Source organism: Staurois parvus, unplaced genomic scaffold (genome assembly GCF_062004578.1).
Source record: "Staurois parvus isolate SC_StPar_1 unplaced genomic scaffold, SC_StPar_1.0 ptg000811l, whole genome shotgun sequence".
NCBI lineage: Eukaryota > Metazoa > Chordata > Amphibia > Anura > Ranidae > Staurois > Staurois parvus.
In genome coordinates, this window is record NW_028318607.1 from 558,386 (window position 1) to 580,386 (window position 22,001).

The 22,001-nt window shown below is 41.8% G+C and overlaps 1 protein-coding gene across 1 annotated transcript in view; it reads left to right on the top strand.

Annotated features, from left to right (window-relative positions):
* The window catches only part of ATG2B (autophagy related 2B), a 139,999-nt gene extending 118,330 nt beyond the window's left edge, over window positions 1-21,669 (top strand). Inside the window, 7 exon segments of the mRNA XM_089654863.1 lie at window positions 1,955-2,150; window positions 4,607-4,676; window positions 5,951-6,033; window positions 9,802-9,923; window positions 12,099-12,253; window positions 14,778-14,927; window positions 20,633-21,669. Of these exon segments, the coding sequence (XP_089510989.1) occupies window positions 1,955-2,150; window positions 4,607-4,676; window positions 5,951-6,033; window positions 9,802-9,923; window positions 12,099-12,253; window positions 14,778-14,927; window positions 20,633-20,863 (1,007 nt within the window). The 3' untranslated portion in view covers window positions 20,864-21,669.
* The last annotated feature ends 332 nt before the right edge of the window (window positions 21,670-22,001 follow it).

Here is a 22,001-nt window from a genome sequence, read left to right on the forward strand (position 1 = left end):
CAGGGAATATCTAGTTGCCGTCAGGGGACCAAGACAGATTTTTTTTTTTTTTTTTCCTGCTGGAATAAATTGGACCATGGTTTATATAGGATTTTTGTTGCCTTCCTCTGGATCAACTGTTGGTATAGTATTGTGTATATGAAGGTTTACTGTTTTATTATTTTATTGGTTGGACTTGTCTTCTTTTCTTTTTTTCTTTTTTAACCTTACTATGTAACTATTGGGGCACAAATGACAAAATTAGGAATCGCCTGTATACAGTGGGGATCAAAAGTTTGGGCACCCCAGCTAAAAATTTGTATTAATGTGCATAAAGAAGCCAAGGAAAGATGGAAAAATCTCCAAAAGGCATCACATTACAGATTAGACATTCTTATAATATGTCAACAAAAGTTAGATTTTATTTCCATCATTTACACTTTCAAAATAACAGAAAACAAAAAAATGGCATCTGCAAAAGTTTGGGCACCCTGCAGAATTTATAGCATGCACTGCCCCCTTTGCCAAGCTGAGACCTGCCAGTGTCATGGATTGTTCTCAATCATCGTCTGGGAAGACCAGGTGATGTCAATCTCAAAGGTTTTAAATGCCCAGACTCATCTGACCTTGCCCCAACAATCCGCACCATGGGTTCTTCTAAGCAGTTCTCTAGAAAACTGAAACTGAAAATAGTTGACGCTCACAAAGCTGGAGAAGGCTATAAGAAGATTGCAAAGCGTTTTCAGATGTCAATATCCTCTGTTCGGAATGTAATTAAGAAATGGCAGTCGTCAGGAACAGTGGAAGTTAAAGCAAGATCTGGAAGACCAAGAAAAATATCAGACAGAACAGCTCCCAGGATTGTGAGAAAAACAATTTAAAACCCACTTTTGACTGCACAATCCCTCCAGAAAGATCTGGCAGACACTGAAGTTGTGGTACACTATTCCACTATAAAGAGATACTTGTACAAATATGGTCTTCATGGAAGAGTCATCAGAAGAAAACCTCTTCTACGTCCTCACCACAAAAAATCATCGTTTGAACTTTGTAAATGAACATATAGACAAGCCTGATGCATTTTGGAAACAAGTTCTGTGGACCGATGAGGTTAAAAGTGAACTTTTTGACTGGAATGAGCAAAGGTACGTTTGGAGAAGAAGGGGCACAGAATTTAATGAAAAGAACCTCTGTCCAACTGTTAAGCATGGGGTTGGATCAATCATGCTTTGGGGTTGTGTTGCAGCCAGTGGCACAGGGAACATCTCACGAGTAGAAGGAAAAATGGATTCAATAAAATTTCAGCAAATTTTGGATGGTAACTTGATGCCATCTGTGAAAAAGCTGAAGTTAAAGAGAGGATAGCTTCTACAAATGGATAATGATCCTAAACACACCTCAAAATCCTCGGGGGATTACATCAAGAGGTGTAAACTGAAGGTTTTGCCATGGCCTTCACAATCTCCTGACCTCAACATAATTGAAAATCTATGGATGGACCTTAAAAGAGCAGTGCGTGACAGACAGCCCAGAAATCTCAAAGAACTGGAAGACTTTTGTAAGGAAGAATGGGCAAAGATACCTCAAACAAGAATTGAAAGACTCTTGGCTGGCTACAAAAAGCGTTTACAAGCTGTGATACTTGCCAAAGGGGGCAGTACAAGATATTAACTCTGCAGGGTGCCCAAACTTTTGCAGACGCCATTTTTTTGTTTTCTGTTATTTTGAAAGTGTAAATGATGGAAATAAAATCTAACTTTTGTTGACATATTATAAGAATGTCTAATCTGTAATTTGATGCCTTTTGGAGATTTTTCCATCTTTCCTTGGCTTCTTTATGCACATTAATACAAATTTTTAGCTGGGGTGCCCAAACTTTCGATCCCCACTGTATATGAAACATGCATTTTATTTCTTCTGTGGTAGATTTACTTGGAGACACAATAACAGTTTGTTCTTGTTCATGAATTTTCAGTAAAGAGGGCACCGGGTTCCGATGTCACATGCAGTCTGCCAAAACATCTAAATGTGCATAATCGAGTGCCGGTGATTTCAGTGATAGGTCAGAACCAGCCGATGAAAAACGGTGACGTGAATTTTACTGAGTTCAGTGACGGCCCAGACGCTTTGAAGGACGATGCTTCTTTCAACGACCAGCCTGTATTTTTCCGGTATGTTCCTTAGGGGGGGGTGAGCATTTTACATTTGTGCACATTGTATGATACAGTTAATTATACACATAATTTCTGCTGTAGTATTTTGGCTTCCATGGTGTGCCAGTTCAGTTATCATATTTTGGGTCATTTGTTTATAAGATAGGACCTTGTGGAATTTAATCTCCCAGTACTTTAAAGTGATTGCAAACCTACATTTTTAATTTATTTAATAATAAACATGGTGCACTTACCTGCTCTGTGTGAGCCCTGATCCTCCCTTTCTGGGGGCGCCCCGCTGGTGCTCCTGGCTCCTCCTCTTCTTCACATTTGACCATATGAAGCTGCTCCCTATAGTGAAATATGTGCAGGCTGAATCCCAGGCCACGCTACCGGTGTCTATAGACACAGACAGTGCAGCTCAGCCCTGCACCACCCCTTGCTCCATTGTCACAGAATATGACTTACAGCAGCAGGAGCCATAGGAGCTCCCGCTGCTATCCATCTGCTCTGTGAGGAGGGAGAGAGTAGAGACAGCCGCTACTCTTGAGTCACAGCACTGGATCAAGATCGAGCTTAAGTAAAGATTGGGGGGGGATATTGGGGCTCTGGGGGGGATCTTGTGGCACAGAAGGTGCAGAGAATGCATTAAAGTGATTCGAAAGGCATAAATAAAAAAACAAAAACAAACATGTCTATACTTACCTACTCTTTGCAGTGGTTTTGCACAGAGTAGCCCAGATCCTCTTTTTCTTGGGTCCCCTGCCGGCAATCCTGGCTCCTCCCTCCTATTGGGTGCCCCACAGCAAGCAGCTTATTATGGGGGCACCCGCTGCACAGAGCTGGGGCTCAGCCCCACCCTCTCTCTCTCTCTTCTCATTGGCTCTCTTGCTGTGATTGACAGCAGTGGGCTGTCTCAGCCAATGAGAAGAGAGAGAGGGTGGGCCTGATCCCCACCTCCGTGTGTGAATGGACACATGGAGCACGGGTGCCCCCATAACAAGCTTCCTCTTCTCATTGGCTCACTTGCTGTGATTGACAGCAGCGGGCTGTTTCAGCCAATGAGAAGAGGGAGTCCTGGGTTAGCCGAGACTCCAGTGCACATCGCTGGATTGAGAGGGGGCTTAGGTGAGCATTGGGGGGGGGGGGGCTGCACATAAGTTTTTTACTTTCATGCGTAGAATGCATGAAGGTAAAAAACCTGGAGGCTTTACAACCACTTCAGTGCCTCATTCTCATGGGCGTACCTATACGTACACCCAAGTTAAGAGTCGTCTTTGCCCACATAGAATGCACAGATGTTCCATGCATCTGCATGCAGACAGTCCCCTTCATGTTGATTGGACATTGGTGCAATTGCATGTCCCCAATTGCACACCGTCTTAGTTCGGGGACACGCACACTCTCTCAGCTGTCAAATTGGTACCAGCGGCTGTGTCCCTGCAGCCTCTGCATCCCAGTAGACATGGATGTGGCTTCCTTACGAGGATGCACAGAAAACCTGTGCATTCCCTGCGGAAAAATAGTGCCCATCATATGGGTGTACCGAAAGTTATGCTTATGTAAATGAGGCCTTATAGGTGGAATAAGATATATTTATTATTGTTTAGGTGTGCAGACCTTATTATATTAATTGTTTGGATCGCGCAGACCTCTATAGTTTCACCTCCACCCCCTAGTTTGCAGGTTTACGCAGTGAAGTAATCCATGTGTCTTGATCCCCTGATTTCCTTTTCCTTTTGTTCATCCTTAAAAGTAAGGGATGGAGGCACAGCACTGAGTTTTAGCGTTTAAGTCCTGTTTACAGTTCCCACCAGGGACAGTATTTGTATAAAAGTTATGGGATTTCATATTGGTAGGTTTACTCCTGCAGACCTAGTTGTACTAATAGGTTAATTAGCTTTTGACCTAAAATGTATCTGAAAATGAGGGAAGATTGAAAATTTTGTGTCTCTGGAACAGGAACAGAAGGAAAATCTTTTAATGGGGGACACTTATTTTAGAGACAGCTGTCTAAAAATGGATTACTCTCATTTTGGAGAGATTTTCTCTCACTTCCTGTTATGTCAGCAGGATGGGAAGTAAAGGGAAATCTCTCCAATGGGACACACATGGGGAAAAAAAATGTCAAGCTTTAACCATTCCCTATTTATCTATAATAAAAAATATAAAGTTTTGACCTTCAATACACTTTATTTGGCAGTGATGAGTGCTTGAAATAAGAACATTATGCTGACCAAAAAATGGGCCAATTCACACTTGGATTGCCCATTAGGTAAGTTGCACAGGAAAATGCAGGATCCCACTCCTACAGATGAAATGTAGATGTCTCGTCTCCCTCTCAGGGACATCTGTCCCTATAGAAAGCTTAAAGCCTAAGGCTAAACAGAGACATTGCAATACATGTGCAATTCTGTCTTGTATAAACCTCTGTAATGTGCATTTACTAATCACCTCTTTCATCTGTTGTTCAGAGAATTCCGATTCACCTCTGAAGTTCCCATACGGCTGGATTATCATGGAAAACATGTCTCAATGGATCAGGTAGGTGTTAACTTTGGGGAGGACAATAATGTTTTTGCAACCTGTTCTGCAGAATATGACCCAAGAAAATCAGATGGGCTTGTACTGACCGGGCACCAATGAAGAGGGGCCAGATAGGCCAAGTGGTCTGGAGGGAGGTGGGTCCTCCTTTCCACTGTTGTCTGAGCACCAATGAAGAGGAACAAAATAGGGTAGGTGGTTGGGGTGGAGGAGAGCCCTCCCTTCCACTGTTGTCTGAGCACCAATGAAGAGGGACCAGATTGGGCAAGTGGTTGGGGGGGGGATGGTCCTACCTTCCACTGTTGTCTGAGCACCAATGAAGAGGGACAAAATAGGGTAGGTGGTTGGGGTGGAGGAGAGCCCTCCCTTCCACTGTTGTCTGAGCACCAATGAAGAGGGACCAGATTGGGCAAGTGGTTGGGGGATGGTCCTACCTTCCACTGTTGTCTGAGCACCAATGAAGAGGGACAAGATAGGGCAAGTGGTTGGGGTGGAGGATGGTCCTCCCTTCCACTGTTGTCTGAGCACCAATGAAGAGGGACCAGATAGGGCAGGTGGTTGGGGTGAAGGTGTCTGAGCAGAAATGAAGAGTGATGGGAGTCTAATACATATACTGAAGATGCTATAAAGTACACCATACACAGGATGCTTTGCTGTGGATGGTGATGGGGTTGGAATCATAGGAGCCCAGAACATGCAAGCCCACCCAATTCCTATACTGGTCAACAACTGCAGAAATCCTGACAACGTGGAGCTTTTCATCCTGCCCTTCTTGAGCCCCTCTCTAACTGAAGTGCCTATTCTGCCCCTCAGCCTAGCCCCTCATTTGTTCCTGTGATAACTATGGAATTCTATTTCATTTGTTGACTTTTCCTATCACTTCCTTTTTGTCTCTCCAACACAAGAAGTAAGGAAATATACCCCAGTGAGATACAGCAAAAAATAAACTGACGGAGGTTTTAATCTTTCTCTATTCTATCCAGAGCTAAAAAAGGTGTAGTTACACTTGTATTTGTATTCTGATTTAAATACTTTATTTTGCATGCCAAGGTTTGTAATGGAAAAAGGTTACACAACGTAGGGTACTAATTGGTGCCAGGAAAGTGGACAGTCAGATCAGTGTGAACATTTATGGATGATTCAAGCAAAGATTATATAATACTTTTCCAATCACCAACGTCTTCCAGCCAAGACTCGTCATCCTGTGTTGGATACATTCCATGCTTTTTTTATGTGGGCTTCTCATATGTCACGTCTTTTGTTTGTGTTCCTAGGGTACGTTAACTGGAATATTGATCGGCCTGGCCCAGCTGAACAACTCAGAACTAAAGCTGAAGAGGCTTTGCTACCGCCATGGGTAACATATTTTGAATAAAACATAACTGTAAATCTGACCTGAATTGGCAAAGCACAAATTTGATTGAAGCAAATTGGCAAGCAAAAGCATGTCTATTTGGTTAAGAGACACTAAAGTGGTTGTAAAGGCTCAAGGTTTTTTACCTTCATGCATTCTATGCATGAAGGTAAAAAACCTGTGTGCAGCATCCCGCCCTAATACTCACTCAAGCCCCCTCTCGATCCAACAATGCGCACTGGAGTCTTGGCTATCCAGGGACTCCATCTCCTCGTAGTCATTGGCTCCTACTGCTGTCAATCATAGCCAGTGAGAAGAGAGGGGGGGGCAGGGCACAGTCGCGGCTCCTTGTGTGAATGGACACACGGAACAGCGGCTGGGGAGTGCGCATGCTTGGGTGCCCCCATAGCAAGATGCTTTCTGTGGGAGCACCTGACAGGAAGGAGGGGCCAGGAGTGGCGGCGGGGGGACCCGAGAAAAGGAGGATACAGGCTTCTCTGTGAAAAACCTCTGCACACAGCAGGTAAGTATAGACATGTTTGTTTGTTTGTTTTTTTTTTTTGTGTTTTTGTTTTGTTTTTTAATGTAAGCCTTTAGAATCACTTTAAAGTGCTACTAAACACACATTCTTTAATTTACATTATCCATTCTCTTTCTGTATGGATGATGGCACTGTAATTATCTTAATAAAAACATCTAATTAGCTTTTTTTCCTAATAGCTATACAGCTGTCACATGACCCAGCTCTTTCCTAGCCTGTCTGAAGGGAAACAGTGGCAGAAAGAACTTCTAGTCCCATGCTGCTGGTCACATGTTAAAAACAAAACAGGGATACAGACTAAAAATAAGTAAAATCAGTAAACCGCTTTAAATTGTCATGCAAATATATATTTGAAATTAAATCTGTATTATTTTATGACAATAACATGGTGTGGGCGGACTTATGCCAGTCACAGGCTGTGTCGCACCCCTCCAGCCTGTGCCTTTGAATACCAAGGAGGTGAAGACTCCATCAATAAAGATGTAATATCCCACTGCCATTCTGTTTAGCTGATTTGTGGGCATGGAGGAGGAGGAAAGGTGTGGGCTGTCATTTACCACTGCGAATATGCCCATGTGTGATTCTATAGTCACATGGGTTGCTGAGATGTGATGGGAGGAAATGCTCAATACTCAATGCTCTGCCAACACAGCTCTGCAAAATCCCCAGTTGAATTGGGGACATGGACAGGTAGGGGAGACCCAACAGCAAGTTCATAGTGAGTATGAACAGCATGTAATAGAGCATTTAATAATGTGGGTTTAATGACACTTTACTCAATTAGAATTCATAAAGGGAGTCAAATACAATACAGTATGCTCGCTAAAATTGTCTGTGGTCCTGGTGGTCATAGAAACAATTCAGTAAAAGCCAAGGAATAGACACCCTGAACTTAAGCAACCACCATCTTTGGAACTCAATAGCCTGTACACAGTTAATTGAAACAATTAAAAAAACAAAATCAATATTTTATTGCTTGCAATACAGTGGGGAAAATCATCAGGCTTCCCCACTTACAAAGAAATGAAGGGTTCATATTTTGTTTATCATAGGTGTATATTAAATGATAGAGACATAATATCAATAAAAAATCCCCCAAAAAATACAATATAAATGTTATAAATGAAGTTGCAGTTCAGTGAGTAAAATAAGTATTCGATCCCCAAGCAAAACATGACTTCGTACTTGGTGGAGAAACCCTTGTTGGCAAGCACAGAGGTCAGACGTTTCTTGTAGTTGGTCACCAGGTTTGCAAACATCTCAGGAGGGATTTTGGTCCACTCTTCTTTACAGATCTTTTCTAAATCCTTCAGAATTCTTGGCTGTCGCTTGGCAACTTGAAGTTTCAGCTCCCTCTATAAATTTTCTATAGGATTAAGGTCTGGAGACTGGCTAGGCCACTCCATAACCTTAATGTGCTTCTTCTTGAGCCACTCTTTTTTGGGTCATTGTCAAGTTGGAAGACCCGTCCACGACCCATCTTCAGTGTTCTGGCTGAGGGAAGAAGGTAGAAGGTTCTCATCCAAGATTTTACAATACATGGCCCCTCAATGCGGCAAAGTCTGACTGTACCTTTAGCAGAGAAATGGCCCCAAAGCATAATGTTTCCACCTCTGTGCTTGACTGTAGGGATGGTGTTCTTGGGGTAATTTTCCTTCTCCAAACACGGTGAGTTTAGTTAATGCCAAAGAGCTTAATTTTGGTTTCATCTGACCACAGCACTTTCTCCCAATCCCTCTCTGAATCATTTAAATGTTCATTGGCAAACTTCAGACGGGGCTTTACATGTGCCTTCTTGAGGAGGGGGACCTTGCAGGCGCTGCAGGATTTCAATCCATGGCGGCATATCAGTTTGGTGACTGTGGTCCCAACTGCCTTGAAATCATTCACAAGCTCCTTCCATGTAGTTCTGTGCTGATCCCTCACTTTTCTCATGATCATCCTTACCCCATGAGGCGAAATCTTCCATGGAACTTCAGACTGAGGGTGATTGATGGTTATTTTGTATTTCTTCCAATAATCGCTCCAACAGTTGTCTCCTTCTCACCAAGCTTCTTGCTGATGGTCTTGTAGCCCATTCCAGCCTTGTGTGGGTCTACAATCTTGTCCCTGATGTCCTTTGAGACAACTCTTTGATCCTGCCCATGGTGGTGCCCAAGAAAGAGATTCTGTGGACAGTTGGCTTTTTTTTACACACATAATGAGTTGTCGTTAGGAGCACCTTCCTGAATTGACCGGACTAATCTGCGTACTACATGAGCACATAGCCAGTCTGTGGGAGCCAGAATTATTGTTGGCTGGTAGGGGATCAAATACTTATTTTACTCACTGAACTGCAACTCAATTTATAACATTTGTATCGTGTTTTTTTTTTTCTGGATTTTTGGTTGATATTCTGCCTCTAGAATTTAAAATACACCTATGATAAAAATTATAGACCCTTCATTTCTTTGTAAGTGGGCAAACTTACAAAATCTGCGGGGGGTCAGATAATTTTTTTCCCCATTGTGCCTTGCTATCAAATACTTCTAACAATATAGAAATCTCAGTCTATCATCCTTCACCACACCCACTATATAAAAGGCAATGTTGTCTTTATCACTTTATGCCATTCCGGTCATCACTCACCTACTGAGTTTGGGTCATAAACCCCTACATAATAAGGGCCAGTGTAATCGAGCGTAATAAAGTCCAGGGTATCGAGCCCAAACTCCGTTACCCTGTAATCAACCACACCTGGTCCACAAGAATACATGTAAATGGGTGATAGTAGCCAAAGCAACCCAGGTAGACTAAACAAGCAGTCCCAAATTACACAGTAGCCCTAATGTTCAAAAAAGTTCCATGGATCGGTAGTAAGTTGGTAAATCTTTAGACCTCGAGAGCAACATTTATTAAATGTTTGCTGTAAAATGTAGCTTTCCTGTTATCCAAATGCATATAGTGCCTTTGCAATAACTTGCAAAAGAGACACTTGGATAGGGGGGAGGTGAAGCCAATATTCAGAGAAATGTAACGTCGTTAGGATGATGAGTTCTAGTTCCCCCAATCCAATGGACATGTTCCCTTCCTATAAATTCCTGCATGCTACACAGTGCTGTATGACCTAAATAGACCTCTGCTTTTTTGTTTAGTTGACAAACGTTCTTTATTGGTTTTACATTCAACAGTACACTGCTATTAAAAACCTGTTTTTAATTCGTTTTATTTTTTATTTTTTTCCTCTGCAGCCTATTGGGTGTTGATAAACTTTTCTCCTATGCCATTAACGAATGGCTGTCAGACATTAAGAAGAACCAGTTGCCAGGGATTCTGGGAGGAGTGGGGCCGATGCATTCTTTGGTTCAACTTGGTAATTATATTGTGTTTTAGGATGTTCAGATTACAGGAAGTGGACGTGTTCCTAAAATTTTGAATTGAAGTGACCCTGTACGTTTTTTTTAACCTTTAAAAGAATAGTGTACATGCCCACCTTACCTGCTGCCCATGCTGCTGAACGTTCTGATCCTGAGAAACCTTCTGCTGGAGTCCACAGAAAAAAAACATATTTTCTGGATGATCACAATGGACCTTCCAGCTGACCTCCACATCATTACAGGAAGAATACCATAGTGACATAGAGATCAGAGAACGGAAACGGTGAGACCTGCATGAAAAGTCTGTTTACCTGAGGACTTTAGCAGAAGATTTCTCAGGATTGAAGAGGATCAAAGGGTGTTCAGTGGCGGTAGTAGCAGAAAAGATGAGTACATACACAGAGCCACTTAAAAAGAGAAGCGTGGGGAATAGGATTAACCACTTCCCGTCCGGCCCATGTAGATAAACGGCCAGACGGGAGCGCTGCCGAAGCGGGTGGACATTTCTAAACATCCCCTCGCTTGCATTGCCTGTGCGCGCTTCCTGGGAGTGCTTGGCACCGCGGTCAGTGCCCACTTTGTTCAGAAGACACAGCGGAACACAGATCGCTGTATGGAACCTCTGTGTGAGGTCCCAATTCATGTGATCACTGATTGGCCAAATAGTGATCACATGAATAGTAGTAAACTAGATGTCACTTCCTGACATCATTGCTTACTACATGTGAAATCTGTGAATGATCACAGAGCTCACATGGTGCAAGGCTATTCACAACAGCCTTGTACCATGTGACAAGCTGTGACCAATCACAGCTCGCCCAGTATTTTTCAATGGCTGCAAGAATGCAGCCAGAGAGAAGGAGAAATGGTTGCTTTTACTGCCTTTATGGGTGTAAAAGCAATCCGTGTGTATAAAAAAAAAAAAAAAAAAAATCATCATCATCCCCCACAAGTAGTACAGTGTCACTATGGTGACACTGTACTGCTAGGGTGACAGTATGTTAAAAAAAAAAAAAAAGTGAAAAAAAATTTATATTTGGTTATAAACTAATTTTTTTTTTTTTTTGTTTTTGTTTTTTTTTTACTAAAAAGATAGATTAACACATTTTGGCCAAGATTTATGAAGAAAGATTATTTATTTGCAAAATTTTATAAGTAAAATATTTTTTTTTCAAAATGTTTGGACTTTTTCATTTATATAGAAAAAAACTAAAAATCCCAGTGGTGAATAAATACCACCAAGATACAGTTTTATCTGTCTCAAAAAATGCTAAAAAATTCATATGGGTACAGTGTTGCATGACCGCGCAATTGTCATTCAAAGTGTGATGGCACTGAAAGCTGAAAATTGGCCTGGACAGGAAGGGAGTGAAAGTGTCCGGACTTCAAGTGCTTAAAAAAAAATAAACATACATACATACATACACCCATACACCTCCTAGATGGCAGCAGCATTGATTCAGTGCTGTAGCTGCCCCTGCTGGCTCTACACTGAGAACTGAGCAATCAAAGGCTGTTGTTCACTCAGTTCTTAGATCTGCTTTATTTTGTAAAGCGCTGAGCAAACTGTTGGCGCTATATAAATCCTGTATAATAATAATAATTTTTTTGTTTGTTCTACCAGTGGGTTGAATGAAAAAAAATTATACTGATATTGGGGAGACTTCCCATCCACCCGAATACACTGATCACTGCTTTAGTATAGATGATGATTGGTAGAGCAACTTCTGTACAACTATCCTGCCCTTGTACTGATCAAATTTTGGCCGGTCCTTGCTGAACCATCTGAACTTCGATCCATGTGTGGCCGGCTTTAGACTGGAAACCTCAACCTTGAATACAATAGGACTTTTTTTTTTCTCTTTGACATTTTTCCGATGCTTACGTTGTACTCTTAATTGTTATTACTCGCTTTCATTCACACTCCATCCTTTTAGTGTTGTGTGTGTGGTAGGTGGACCGTGACATCAGTAAGATACTTCCTTGTAAGGTGATTATTCTATTTATAATTCTTTATTAGGAGATGGCAGTTGTTTTCAATCTCAATGATGTCCAAGCTCCCCTGCAAGTTGAAAAGCCAAAATTTCTTTCATGCTGATTACCTGTTGGGATCTTTTGGATTAAAGCCTGGTTTGGTGGTATTGTGTCTCAAAATATGCATTCTCTTTCAGTTCAGGGTCTTAAAGATTTGGTGTGGCTGCCTATTGAGCAATACTGCAAAGATGGCCGTATCGTACGGGGCTTCCAAAGAGGAGCTGCTTCGTTCGGCACGTCTACAGCAATGGCTGCTCTGGAACTCACCAATAGAGTTGTCCAAACTATTCAGGTATTCCTATTTCTGTATATAACACAATACTTGCGTTTCGATATAACAACACTCAAAAATGAAAATACAATAAAGCAGAGTAAAAGCAGCTTGCGCATAAAAGGCGATATTGCAGATATAAACAAAAAAAATGCAGCGCTAATTAAAAAACATAAAAACGTCAAAATAAAAGTCCATATGAGTCCTCAAATAAATGAAGTAAGATGCAAGAGAAGATTCTGATCTCGTGAACAGTCACCATACACCTGAAAAAATTAGACCCTTACGAGACAATTTGACCGTATAACACCGGTCAGTAAGCGCAGTGTGATAAGAAATCAGTATGGCAGGTAATCAGTAGAAATCCTCTCCCAGATATAGGATAATTCCTCCTCTTTAACCTCCTTAGTGGTATTCCCGAGTGTAGCTCGGGGTAAAATTTCTATACCAAAAGCGGTAACCCCGAGCTACACTCGGGCTTACCATGCGGCGCTGCTCTGGGGGTCCCTGCAGCACTTACCTTGTCCTTCGCTCCCGCGATGTGTCCCCTGCAGCATCCCCGGCCATCTCCTCTGGCCGATGCCGGCATCTGGCTTCTGTGTTCCGGTCCCTGTGACGTCGGGACGTACGGGTGCCGGAACCGGTGGGAAATTTGAATTTTTTTAAAAAATGTCATTTTTGCTGTCATTGCTATTTCAATGCATTTCACATACATTTTGTCCCGAGTGCTTTGTCCGGCGCCCTGCCTGCATTTTTACTGTTCTTTCTGCCTGGAAACTTAGAAAAGTCCATGGCGTCCAAAAAGCGTCCCTTTACGTCAAAAGCGGTTTTAGACCGGCTAGAGAACAGCGATAGTAAATCAGAACCACTTGCAGAATTGAGTGATAATGATTCGTGGGGGAAATTCGTCATCAGACACTGAAAACAATTTTGCGACTTTGCTCAGTGATGTGCGAATTTGCCTCTGTATTTCAAATTTCAGTGTTTTTGGTTTGATTATATTATTGAATTAAATTTATTATTATTATATTATTATTTTTTATGATTATTTATTCAATTATAATTTATGATTTCGTGTTTCAAATTTTATCATACCCGGGATGTTTAATAGACTCTTGTTCGGACAGATTTCAGTGAGTTATTCCTAAAAATTACAGCCTACAATAAAAAACTACATATTTCCATGCAAAAAAATGGTACCGCTTTCAGCACAAAAAATCGGAAAGAATCATACCGCCAAGGAGGTTAAAGATCTTCAAACCTTGAAGAAACTCCCATCCGACAATCAATTCTTAGATGTGGAGGATTAATTTGTTTTCTTTCTGTTTTCACCTGGTGATCTGACCAGTAAAACACTCCCTGTATTAGAGTGCCCTCACTTTGGATGAAGGGGTGGAGAGGGCAGATTTGAGCAACAGTATTGTCAGTCTTTACGTCCTGCCAGGTCTGCATCTCCTGTTCACCTTGCCCTGTGCTGCTCCACTTTGGTACCATGTTTTTTAATTAGCGCTGCATTATTTTGTTTATATTCCTATTTCTGTGCTGCCATCTAGAACTCATTTTCCTGGTTCACATGTACATATACACTCACTGACCTCTTTATTAGGTGCACCTATTTAATTGCTTGGTAACACAAATCACTAATACACATTAGAAATCTAATAATGGTTTACCAAACCTAAGAACAAGGACCGAGTACCGGTAACAAAGTAAGGTGTGACTGCTGGTCTGCTATGCAGAAAACAAAGAAATATACACTCACCGGCCACTTTATTAGGTCCACCTGTTCAATTGCTTGGTAACACAAATTGTTAATCAGCCAATCACATGGCATCTAGATGTGGCAAAGATCAAACCAAGCATCAGCATGGGGAAGAAAGAGTGTTTAAATGACTGTTTGTGGCATGGTTGTTGGTGCCAGACAGGCTGGCCTGATTATTTCAAAAACTGCTGATCTGCTGGAATTTTCACACACAACCATCTCTAGGGTTAACAGAGAATGGTCCGTAAAGGAGAAAATATCTAGTGAGTGGCAGTTGTGTGGGCGAAAATGCCTTGAAGAGGTCAGAGGAGAAAGGGCAGACTGATTGCTGTGATATTTAGATGGTAAGGTAAAAATTTGCCATAAACAACATGAAAGCATTGATCTGGATCCGGATTTTATCAACGGTTCAGGCTGGGGGTGGAATGGTGTGGGGGATTTTTTCTTGGAACTAGCAAGGTGTACCTAATAAAGTGGCTGGTGAGTGTATGTAGACTAGGGGCGGACTGACCATTTGGAAACTCGGGCACTGCCCGAGGGCCCGGGCTCAGTAGGGGGCCCCATGAGATGCCCCTGGTACCTTTTTCATAGGCTTTTTTGAGTTTGGGCAAGGACACAGGGGCCCCATGATCCCCTATTGCCCGGGGGCCCCATGAGTTGTCAGTCCGCCCCTGATGTACACATCTGGTTGCATGCTATGGGTAAGTGGTTATATAAATATAAACATTTAAAAAGTAATGCTGTCTTCTGCTGGTTTGCTTTTTCTCTCCCTGTGCTGATCAGGCTGCAGCAGAGACCGCCTATGACATGGTGTCCCCCGGGCCGAGTCCTATAGAGCTGAAAAGAGCGAAAAGATTTTCTCACCACAGATTGGTGCATCAGCCTGTCGATCTCAGAGAAGGCGTGGCCAAAGCCTACACTGTGGTTAAAGAGGTAAATCATCCTACTGGGTTTCAGCCCGGATAGCCTTAGCAAACTCGAACTACTCTGACGGGTGTGGCCCATGAGGTGATGTATTACACATATGGTGGTCCTGCCCGAAACTGCTTTTTGTTTGGTCTAGACTCTTCATGCTTCTCCACACCCTGTTTCATCTCATTATCCACAAGTAGGCTAAATATGCCCTGCTTCATTGCCCAATCCCAGGTCTTCATGCTTCTCAACAATGATTGGCCATATTCCTTTTTCTGGCAGACAAACAAACAATAGCCAAGGCCTGGAAGAAGTTCTCAGCCTCCATACAGGAAGTCAAAGACCAAATGACCCTTATGTTGGTTCATGGTAAAATGTCCAGCATCCTCAATGATTCCCAGCCCAAGTCCCTTAAAACCCGGGACCAGTGGCTTAATTATACCCTACCATCTCTGGACCCAGCCAGCCTTACAGAACTCGTGGGATCCCTCTCCCCCCTCAATCTGGCCTCTTCCATTCTAATTATTCTCTCCTAACTTACAAGGCTCCAACCTCCCCCTTCTCCTTCTTTAGCACCATTATCTTTCTATCTTCTCGAATTGCTCAGCTCAGCAATAACCAATCGCCAGATGCTGAATATTTCTGGTCTAACATCTCAGAGTTTACATTTCTCTGTTATTTCCTCCATATCAGATCTTGTTTTAATGTTTTCTCATGTCAAAGCCCCTGTGTGGGCAGGACATTTGTCTTGACCTTTGTCTTTTTCTCTAAAAATCTTCCTATAATCTTTGAATGAGGAAGAGGTGAAACATACAATATATCTAGCAGCTGTTATGCTAGTGTTTTGTATTACATTAGCACCTTACATTTCTCATTTTTTTTCTCAGTTTATATATATCAGCAATATCCTGATTTTCATATAGACTAGGTCTTCTTTGGAAGTATATTTAAAGCCAAAGTGGGGAAGGATTAGAAACCCTGTCAAGTTTTTATAGCTCTGCTGGGGATGTTCTCCCTCCTGGTGACCATTGCTTCTGGTACAGAAAGTGGAGGGAAATGAAAAATGATTGAGTTGTCTCAACAACAGAAATAGTGGGGAAATCTTCCGATGGGTCACCTTGGTTTGGGGACAATTGTTTAGTAGGGGTTTCCTTTCACTTTGAAGCGATCTCATCAACCTTCGGGTTTCTGAGACAGGAAATAAAGGGAGATCTCACCAATGGATAAAAAAACTTACAGTGCTCGTAACCATTGCCTACTGTATCCAGGATTTAAATGTTTCGGCTTTACAAACACTTTTGTTTATAGAGTTCCCAAAAATAAAAACAGCGAGGGTTGAAATGTAGGTGCTGACTTTACTTCCCACCCGCCCACAGTACATATACAGCAGGCAGCATGGGCAGGCTGGATCACATACACTTACGTCATTCAGCTTTCTCATGTTATTAGCACGCATTTGCCCCCGCTGCTGATCTGCACTGTCCCTGGATTACAGCAGGACTTTGTCAACAGGTCCCGGCCAATGATATATGGCTGAGACCTGCTGATCGCTTATATCCAATCACAGCACAGAGTCATGTGTTTTATTATTATTATACAGGATTTATAGAGCGCCAACAGTTTGCTCAGCGCTTTACAATATAACGGGAGACAATACAGCAACAATACAGTTCAATACAAGAGGGATAGGAGGGCCTGATCCTGGGAGCTTACAATCTAGGAGGGAGGGGCTAGTGGTACAAAATGTAGTAACTGGGGGGGATGGACTGGTTGGAAGTGTAGAAGATTCCATTATTAGCTGAGGGCAGGATAGGCTTCCCTAAAGAGATAGGTTTTCACAGATCGCCTAAAAGTGAGCAGAGTAGGCGATAGTCTGATAAATTGGGGTAGAGAGTTCCAGAGGATGGGGAGGCTCTGGAGAAGTCCTGGAGACTAGCATGGGAGGAGGAGAGCAGGGAGCTAGAGAGTAGGAGGTCATGTGAGGAGCGGAGAGTACGGTTTGGGTGATATTTGGAGACCAGATTGGTGATGTCATTTGGGGCAGAGTTATAAATGGCTTTATATGTTATTGTTAGTGTTTTGAATTTTATCCGTTGGGCAATAGGAAGCCAGTGGAGGGATTGGCAGAGAGGGGTGAAGGACACTGAGTGGAGGCCAGTGGAGGGATTGGCAGAGAGGGATGGAGGACACTGAGTGGAGACCAGTGGAGGGATTGGCAGAGAGGGGTGGCTGATACAGAACGGTTAGTAAGGTGGATGAGTCTGGCAGCAGCATTCATGTTAGACTGAAGAGGGGATAGCCTGCGATGAGGTAGGCCAATGAGGAGGGAGTTACAATAGTCGGGGCAAGATATAACAAGGGAGTGGATAAGTTGCTGAGTGGTTTCCGAGGTTAGGAACGGGCGTATCTTGGAGATGTTGTGGAGGTGAAGTCTACAAGATTTGGACAGTGATTGGATTTGGGGCTCAAAGGACAGATGGGAGTCTAGGATTACACCTAGTACCCTGGCATGAGGGTGTTTACAAACAACATAGGGTTCTGTACACAGTTCAGTAGACTGGCTGTTTCCTCTCCCTGCAGAGCAGGGAGGAAAAACAACCAGATCTGTTAGTAAAAGCAGCACTTTTTACACACATTTCAAGTGGTAGACACTATAACTTTCACACAGACCAATGAATATACACTTTCATAGAGTTTTTTTGTTTTTTGTAACAGAATACATTTTAGCCTAAATTTATGAAGAAATGTGATTTTCTTGATTTTTATTTTTTATTGGATGTTTTATAACTGAAAGTAGAAAATATCTAGCTTTTTTTTTTCACAATTTTCTCTGTATAATAAAAAAAATAAAAAACCCAATGGTAATCAAATACCACCAACAGCTGTGTTTCTGTGAAAAAAAAAAATGATACAAATTTTATTTGGGTACAGTGTTGTATGACCAAGCAATTGCCAGTTAAAGTAGCGCAGTGCTGCATAGCAAAAAATGCCCTGGTCACGAAGGGTGTATAACCTTCCCGAGGTCAAGTGATAGAGGTTCAAGTTCCAGGGCTGTCATCCCCCTTTCATGGTTTACATGGATGTTTTTCTGAATCTCCTCTGTAACTTACTCTTATTAACTGTTGTTAATAGATCTGTTCTTTATCCACTTCCTTTCATAGAGTGACAACGCTGTTTATTCTGCAGGGAAATCTTGCAGCATTGTTGTCACCGTGTTGACAGAGGTAGTTTTGGACATTTACTCTTAAATGGATTTTAACCCCTTGACGCTGACGTAACACAAATATGCGGCCTCACAGAACTGGGCTTTTTTCCGTGGGGCCACATATTTGCGTACCTGTCTTTCTGCTGTGAGCACGCAACACGGTGCGCTCCCAGCACCAAGACCGCAGTGTCACTAAGAGAATCGAGTCCTGTTCTAACGATTCCCAATTCCAGGTCACTTGATCGTTGTGATGGCCTCTGATTGGCTATCACAGTGATCAGTCACTGTACAGCCCGGCCCCATTGTTTTTTCTTCTCCCTATGAATGGAGGAGAGAGATACATTGTATCTCTAAGTCCTGGCATAGAGGGGGAAAAAAAATGTTTGTAAAAAAAAAAAAATGACATAAATATTAACCATTAGCTGCCCGGCCTATAGCCGTTTGGCGGCCGCAAAAATGCTTTAGCTTTCCGGGTGCACGACATTTGGTGTCCTCCCGCACATGCGCGGTTGCAGAGCGGCGCGATCTGTCACCGGCCGTGTACCTTGGACACGGCCGATGACAGATCTGAGTACCAGCCCCCGATGCTGGTACCATGTGACCTGCTGTGACCAATCACAGCAGGTCACATGACAGTTGTATACAATGGATGGCTTCATTCATGCCATCCATTGTATACTAGTGCCTAGCTGTGAATGGTCACAGCAGCTCACATGCACATGTCATGTGATTAGCTGTGGCCAAATCACAGCTAAGCACAAAAAAAAAAAAAACCCCTGAATGAATCTATTTCATTCAGGTAAATGCTCGCTTATAGCAAAGTAATTATTTGCTATAAGCAAATTGTGTAAAAAAAAAAAAATACTGATCACTTTCCCAAAGTAGTACAATGTTACTATGGTAACATTGTACTACTTTGGTCATAGTAAAATATGAAAAAAAATCATAAAAAAATAAAACAATATTTAATAAAAAATTAAAAATAATAAAAAAAAGTGTGTGTGTGTGTATGTATATGTATGTATGTATATGTATGTATATATATATATATATATATATATATATATATATATATATATATATATAAATATCAATTTTTTTCTTTTTTCATACTGTCACCAGTCAGTGTCCCTGATCACCGCCATGCCAGTTATATGATGACGCTGTGAAATAATTTTTTTAATTTTTTCATTTTCTGAAAAATTATGACAAAAAAAATACAACTTCAAAAAACTCGCCATTCCTCTTATGAAGTACGTCGGACTGTCTACTTTGCACAAAGGGGTCATTTGGGGGATATCTGTACTGTCCTGACATTTGGGGGATATCTGTACTGTCCTGACATTTGGGGGATATCTGTACTGTTCTGACATTCTTGGACCTCAAGAAATTAGATTGGCTGTCAGTACTTCAGGATTGATCAATTTTCAGATCTATACCATAGTTTGTGAACTCTATATCTTTCCTACAAACTAAATAATACATCCTAATTTGGGTTATTTTCACCAAAGACATGTAGCAGAATACAAATAAATAATTGTTCTTCATAAATTTAGGCCAAGATGTAAACTTTTATAACAGAAACAAAGAAAAACTTGGTTTTTTTTCAAAATTTTTGGTCTTTTTTTATTAATTTAGCAAAAAATGAAAACCCCAGCGGTGATTAAATACCACCAAAAGAAAGCTCTAGTTGTGTGAAGAAAATGATAAAAATTTTAGTTTGAATGACAATTGCGCAGTCATACAACATTGTACCCAAAGTGTGAGAGCGCTGAAACCTGAAAAATGGCCTGGGCAGGAAGGTGTAAAATTGCCCGGCATGGAAATGGTTAAAAAAGAAAATAGAAAAAATACTTAGATCAAGATTTGATCTAGTTCAGTGCCAGGGTAAGTGTTTGAGTCAGGGTCAAAGGTCAAGGTTAAAAGGTTGGGGTCAAAGGTCAGGATTTAAAAAAAAAAAAATGGTGTCAGTGTATTTTAGGTAGAAAAAAACCAAAACCAAAATATGCACTATTGTTTCTGGGCTGTACTACGGGTACAAGCAACAAATAACATACACATATATGGTATCACCGTGATCATCAAGAGTTGGAAAATGTATTTTGGGTTGTTCTTTGGTGGTAGGTTATGGTTGTAACAAGAAACACACAGCTAAATTTAAAAAAATGATTTTTTTTTTTACTATTTTGGGCCAGTTTTCCTTTGATAATAAAAAAAAATCACAAGCTATCCATTACCATTTACCACCAAATGAAAGACCAATTTGTCCTGAAAAATACAAGGAATAATTCACCTGGATGTACAAAGTAGTTGATGATATGTACGGTTTTACTAACACATGTCAACATTGCAAAATTGTGCTTAGGCATTTAGATTTGTTTTACCCTTAGGCATGAAGGGGTTAAGTAATCTACAAACAAATGAAAGCATAGCTCCAGCTAGCACAATTCATTGGGTGGTTAAACTCTCCCAGCCAACCACCATCTATGGCTTTCTAATGTGGCTTTTTATCTCCCTGCAGGGAATAACAGACACCGCTCAAACAATCTATGAGACGGCAGCCCGCGAGCATGAGAACAGAGGGGTGACGGGAGCCGTAGGAGGAGTCCTTAGACAAATCCCACCCGCAGTGGTTAAGCCTCTTATTGTAGCGACGGAAGCCACCTCCAATGTCTTGGGTGGAATGCGCAACCAGATCCGGCCAGACGTTCGGGAGGAGGAGTCACAGAAATGGCGGTTAGAGGAAGGTTAGTGCTGGTTGTGCTCCGTGGATGAGGACTGATCACGGAATCCAATGGCCTCAAAGGACTGCTTTTTGGGTTTAGTTTAGTTTTCTTGGCAAACATGACTCAGGAACGGGTGACATTTTGTTAAAAGGCAACCCCCTCGGCACTTGCTTCTTCTGCATACTCCATCTGTATGGACTCGTGGAATGTGGAAATGAGTTGACGAAGCCGAGCGTTACTACGTAAATTCTCTTTCCTGCTCAGCCCACCTAACCTCATTGGATGTCCCATCTCTGGCTGGGCCTGAACTTAACATCCGCTTTTTATGTTACCTGCTATAAAATGAAAAGCTCTTTATTTTGGCGAAAGATCCCTAAGAAAAAAAAGAAACAGAATTAATTTCAAGGTTTCTCGATTTCCTTTGCTTTGCACTTGGTTAAGTTTCAAACCAATCTGCTCCATGTTCTGTGTACAAGTCAAGTGGCCGAACACAGCCGCACCCCAGAATACAAAGTCTTGTGTCACATTTAGTCTGTACATTTGTAATCTGTTTATAGTGTTAATAAAATTATTTGTGTTATGGTGAAAAAAAATGATTTGTGAAACAAAGTCAGGAGACTGGATTTCTTTGGGTTTCATTGTGTGCTGATGCCCTTGCTAAGGTCAGCGAGTGCCTTTTCTAGATTACAGCGGTTTCTGGATAGAGTACAATTTTATTTTTTTTTTTAAGCTCACGTTTTTTCTGCCTTTATTTGACCTTTGCTGGTTTCTCTCCCCCTCCTCGTTAACATGCTAAATAAATAAAATGTTTCCATTTTCATTACATACCTTATTTCGGACCCCTGATATAATCTGGCACTTGACATGATCTGATGAAGGGACAAGTCCCTAAAACATGTTATCAAGATGACCGGCTTCTCTCCTTTGGTTTGATGTGATTTGAGTGCTCCACTAGGCTTCCAGTTTACCCTCACCAGCCCCTGTGCAGGCGGTCTCTCACCAGACATAACAACCGGATCTGGGGCTTGTGACTTCCGGTGGATACGCCATTTTAGTGATCCCAGCAGCTGCCATCCACACACCCTTCCCACTGTCCTGAGGCTCTTGGGCTGAACAACCTACTGTTGGGTCCAGGATCATGTGTCATCCTCCAGCTTCTGGGAA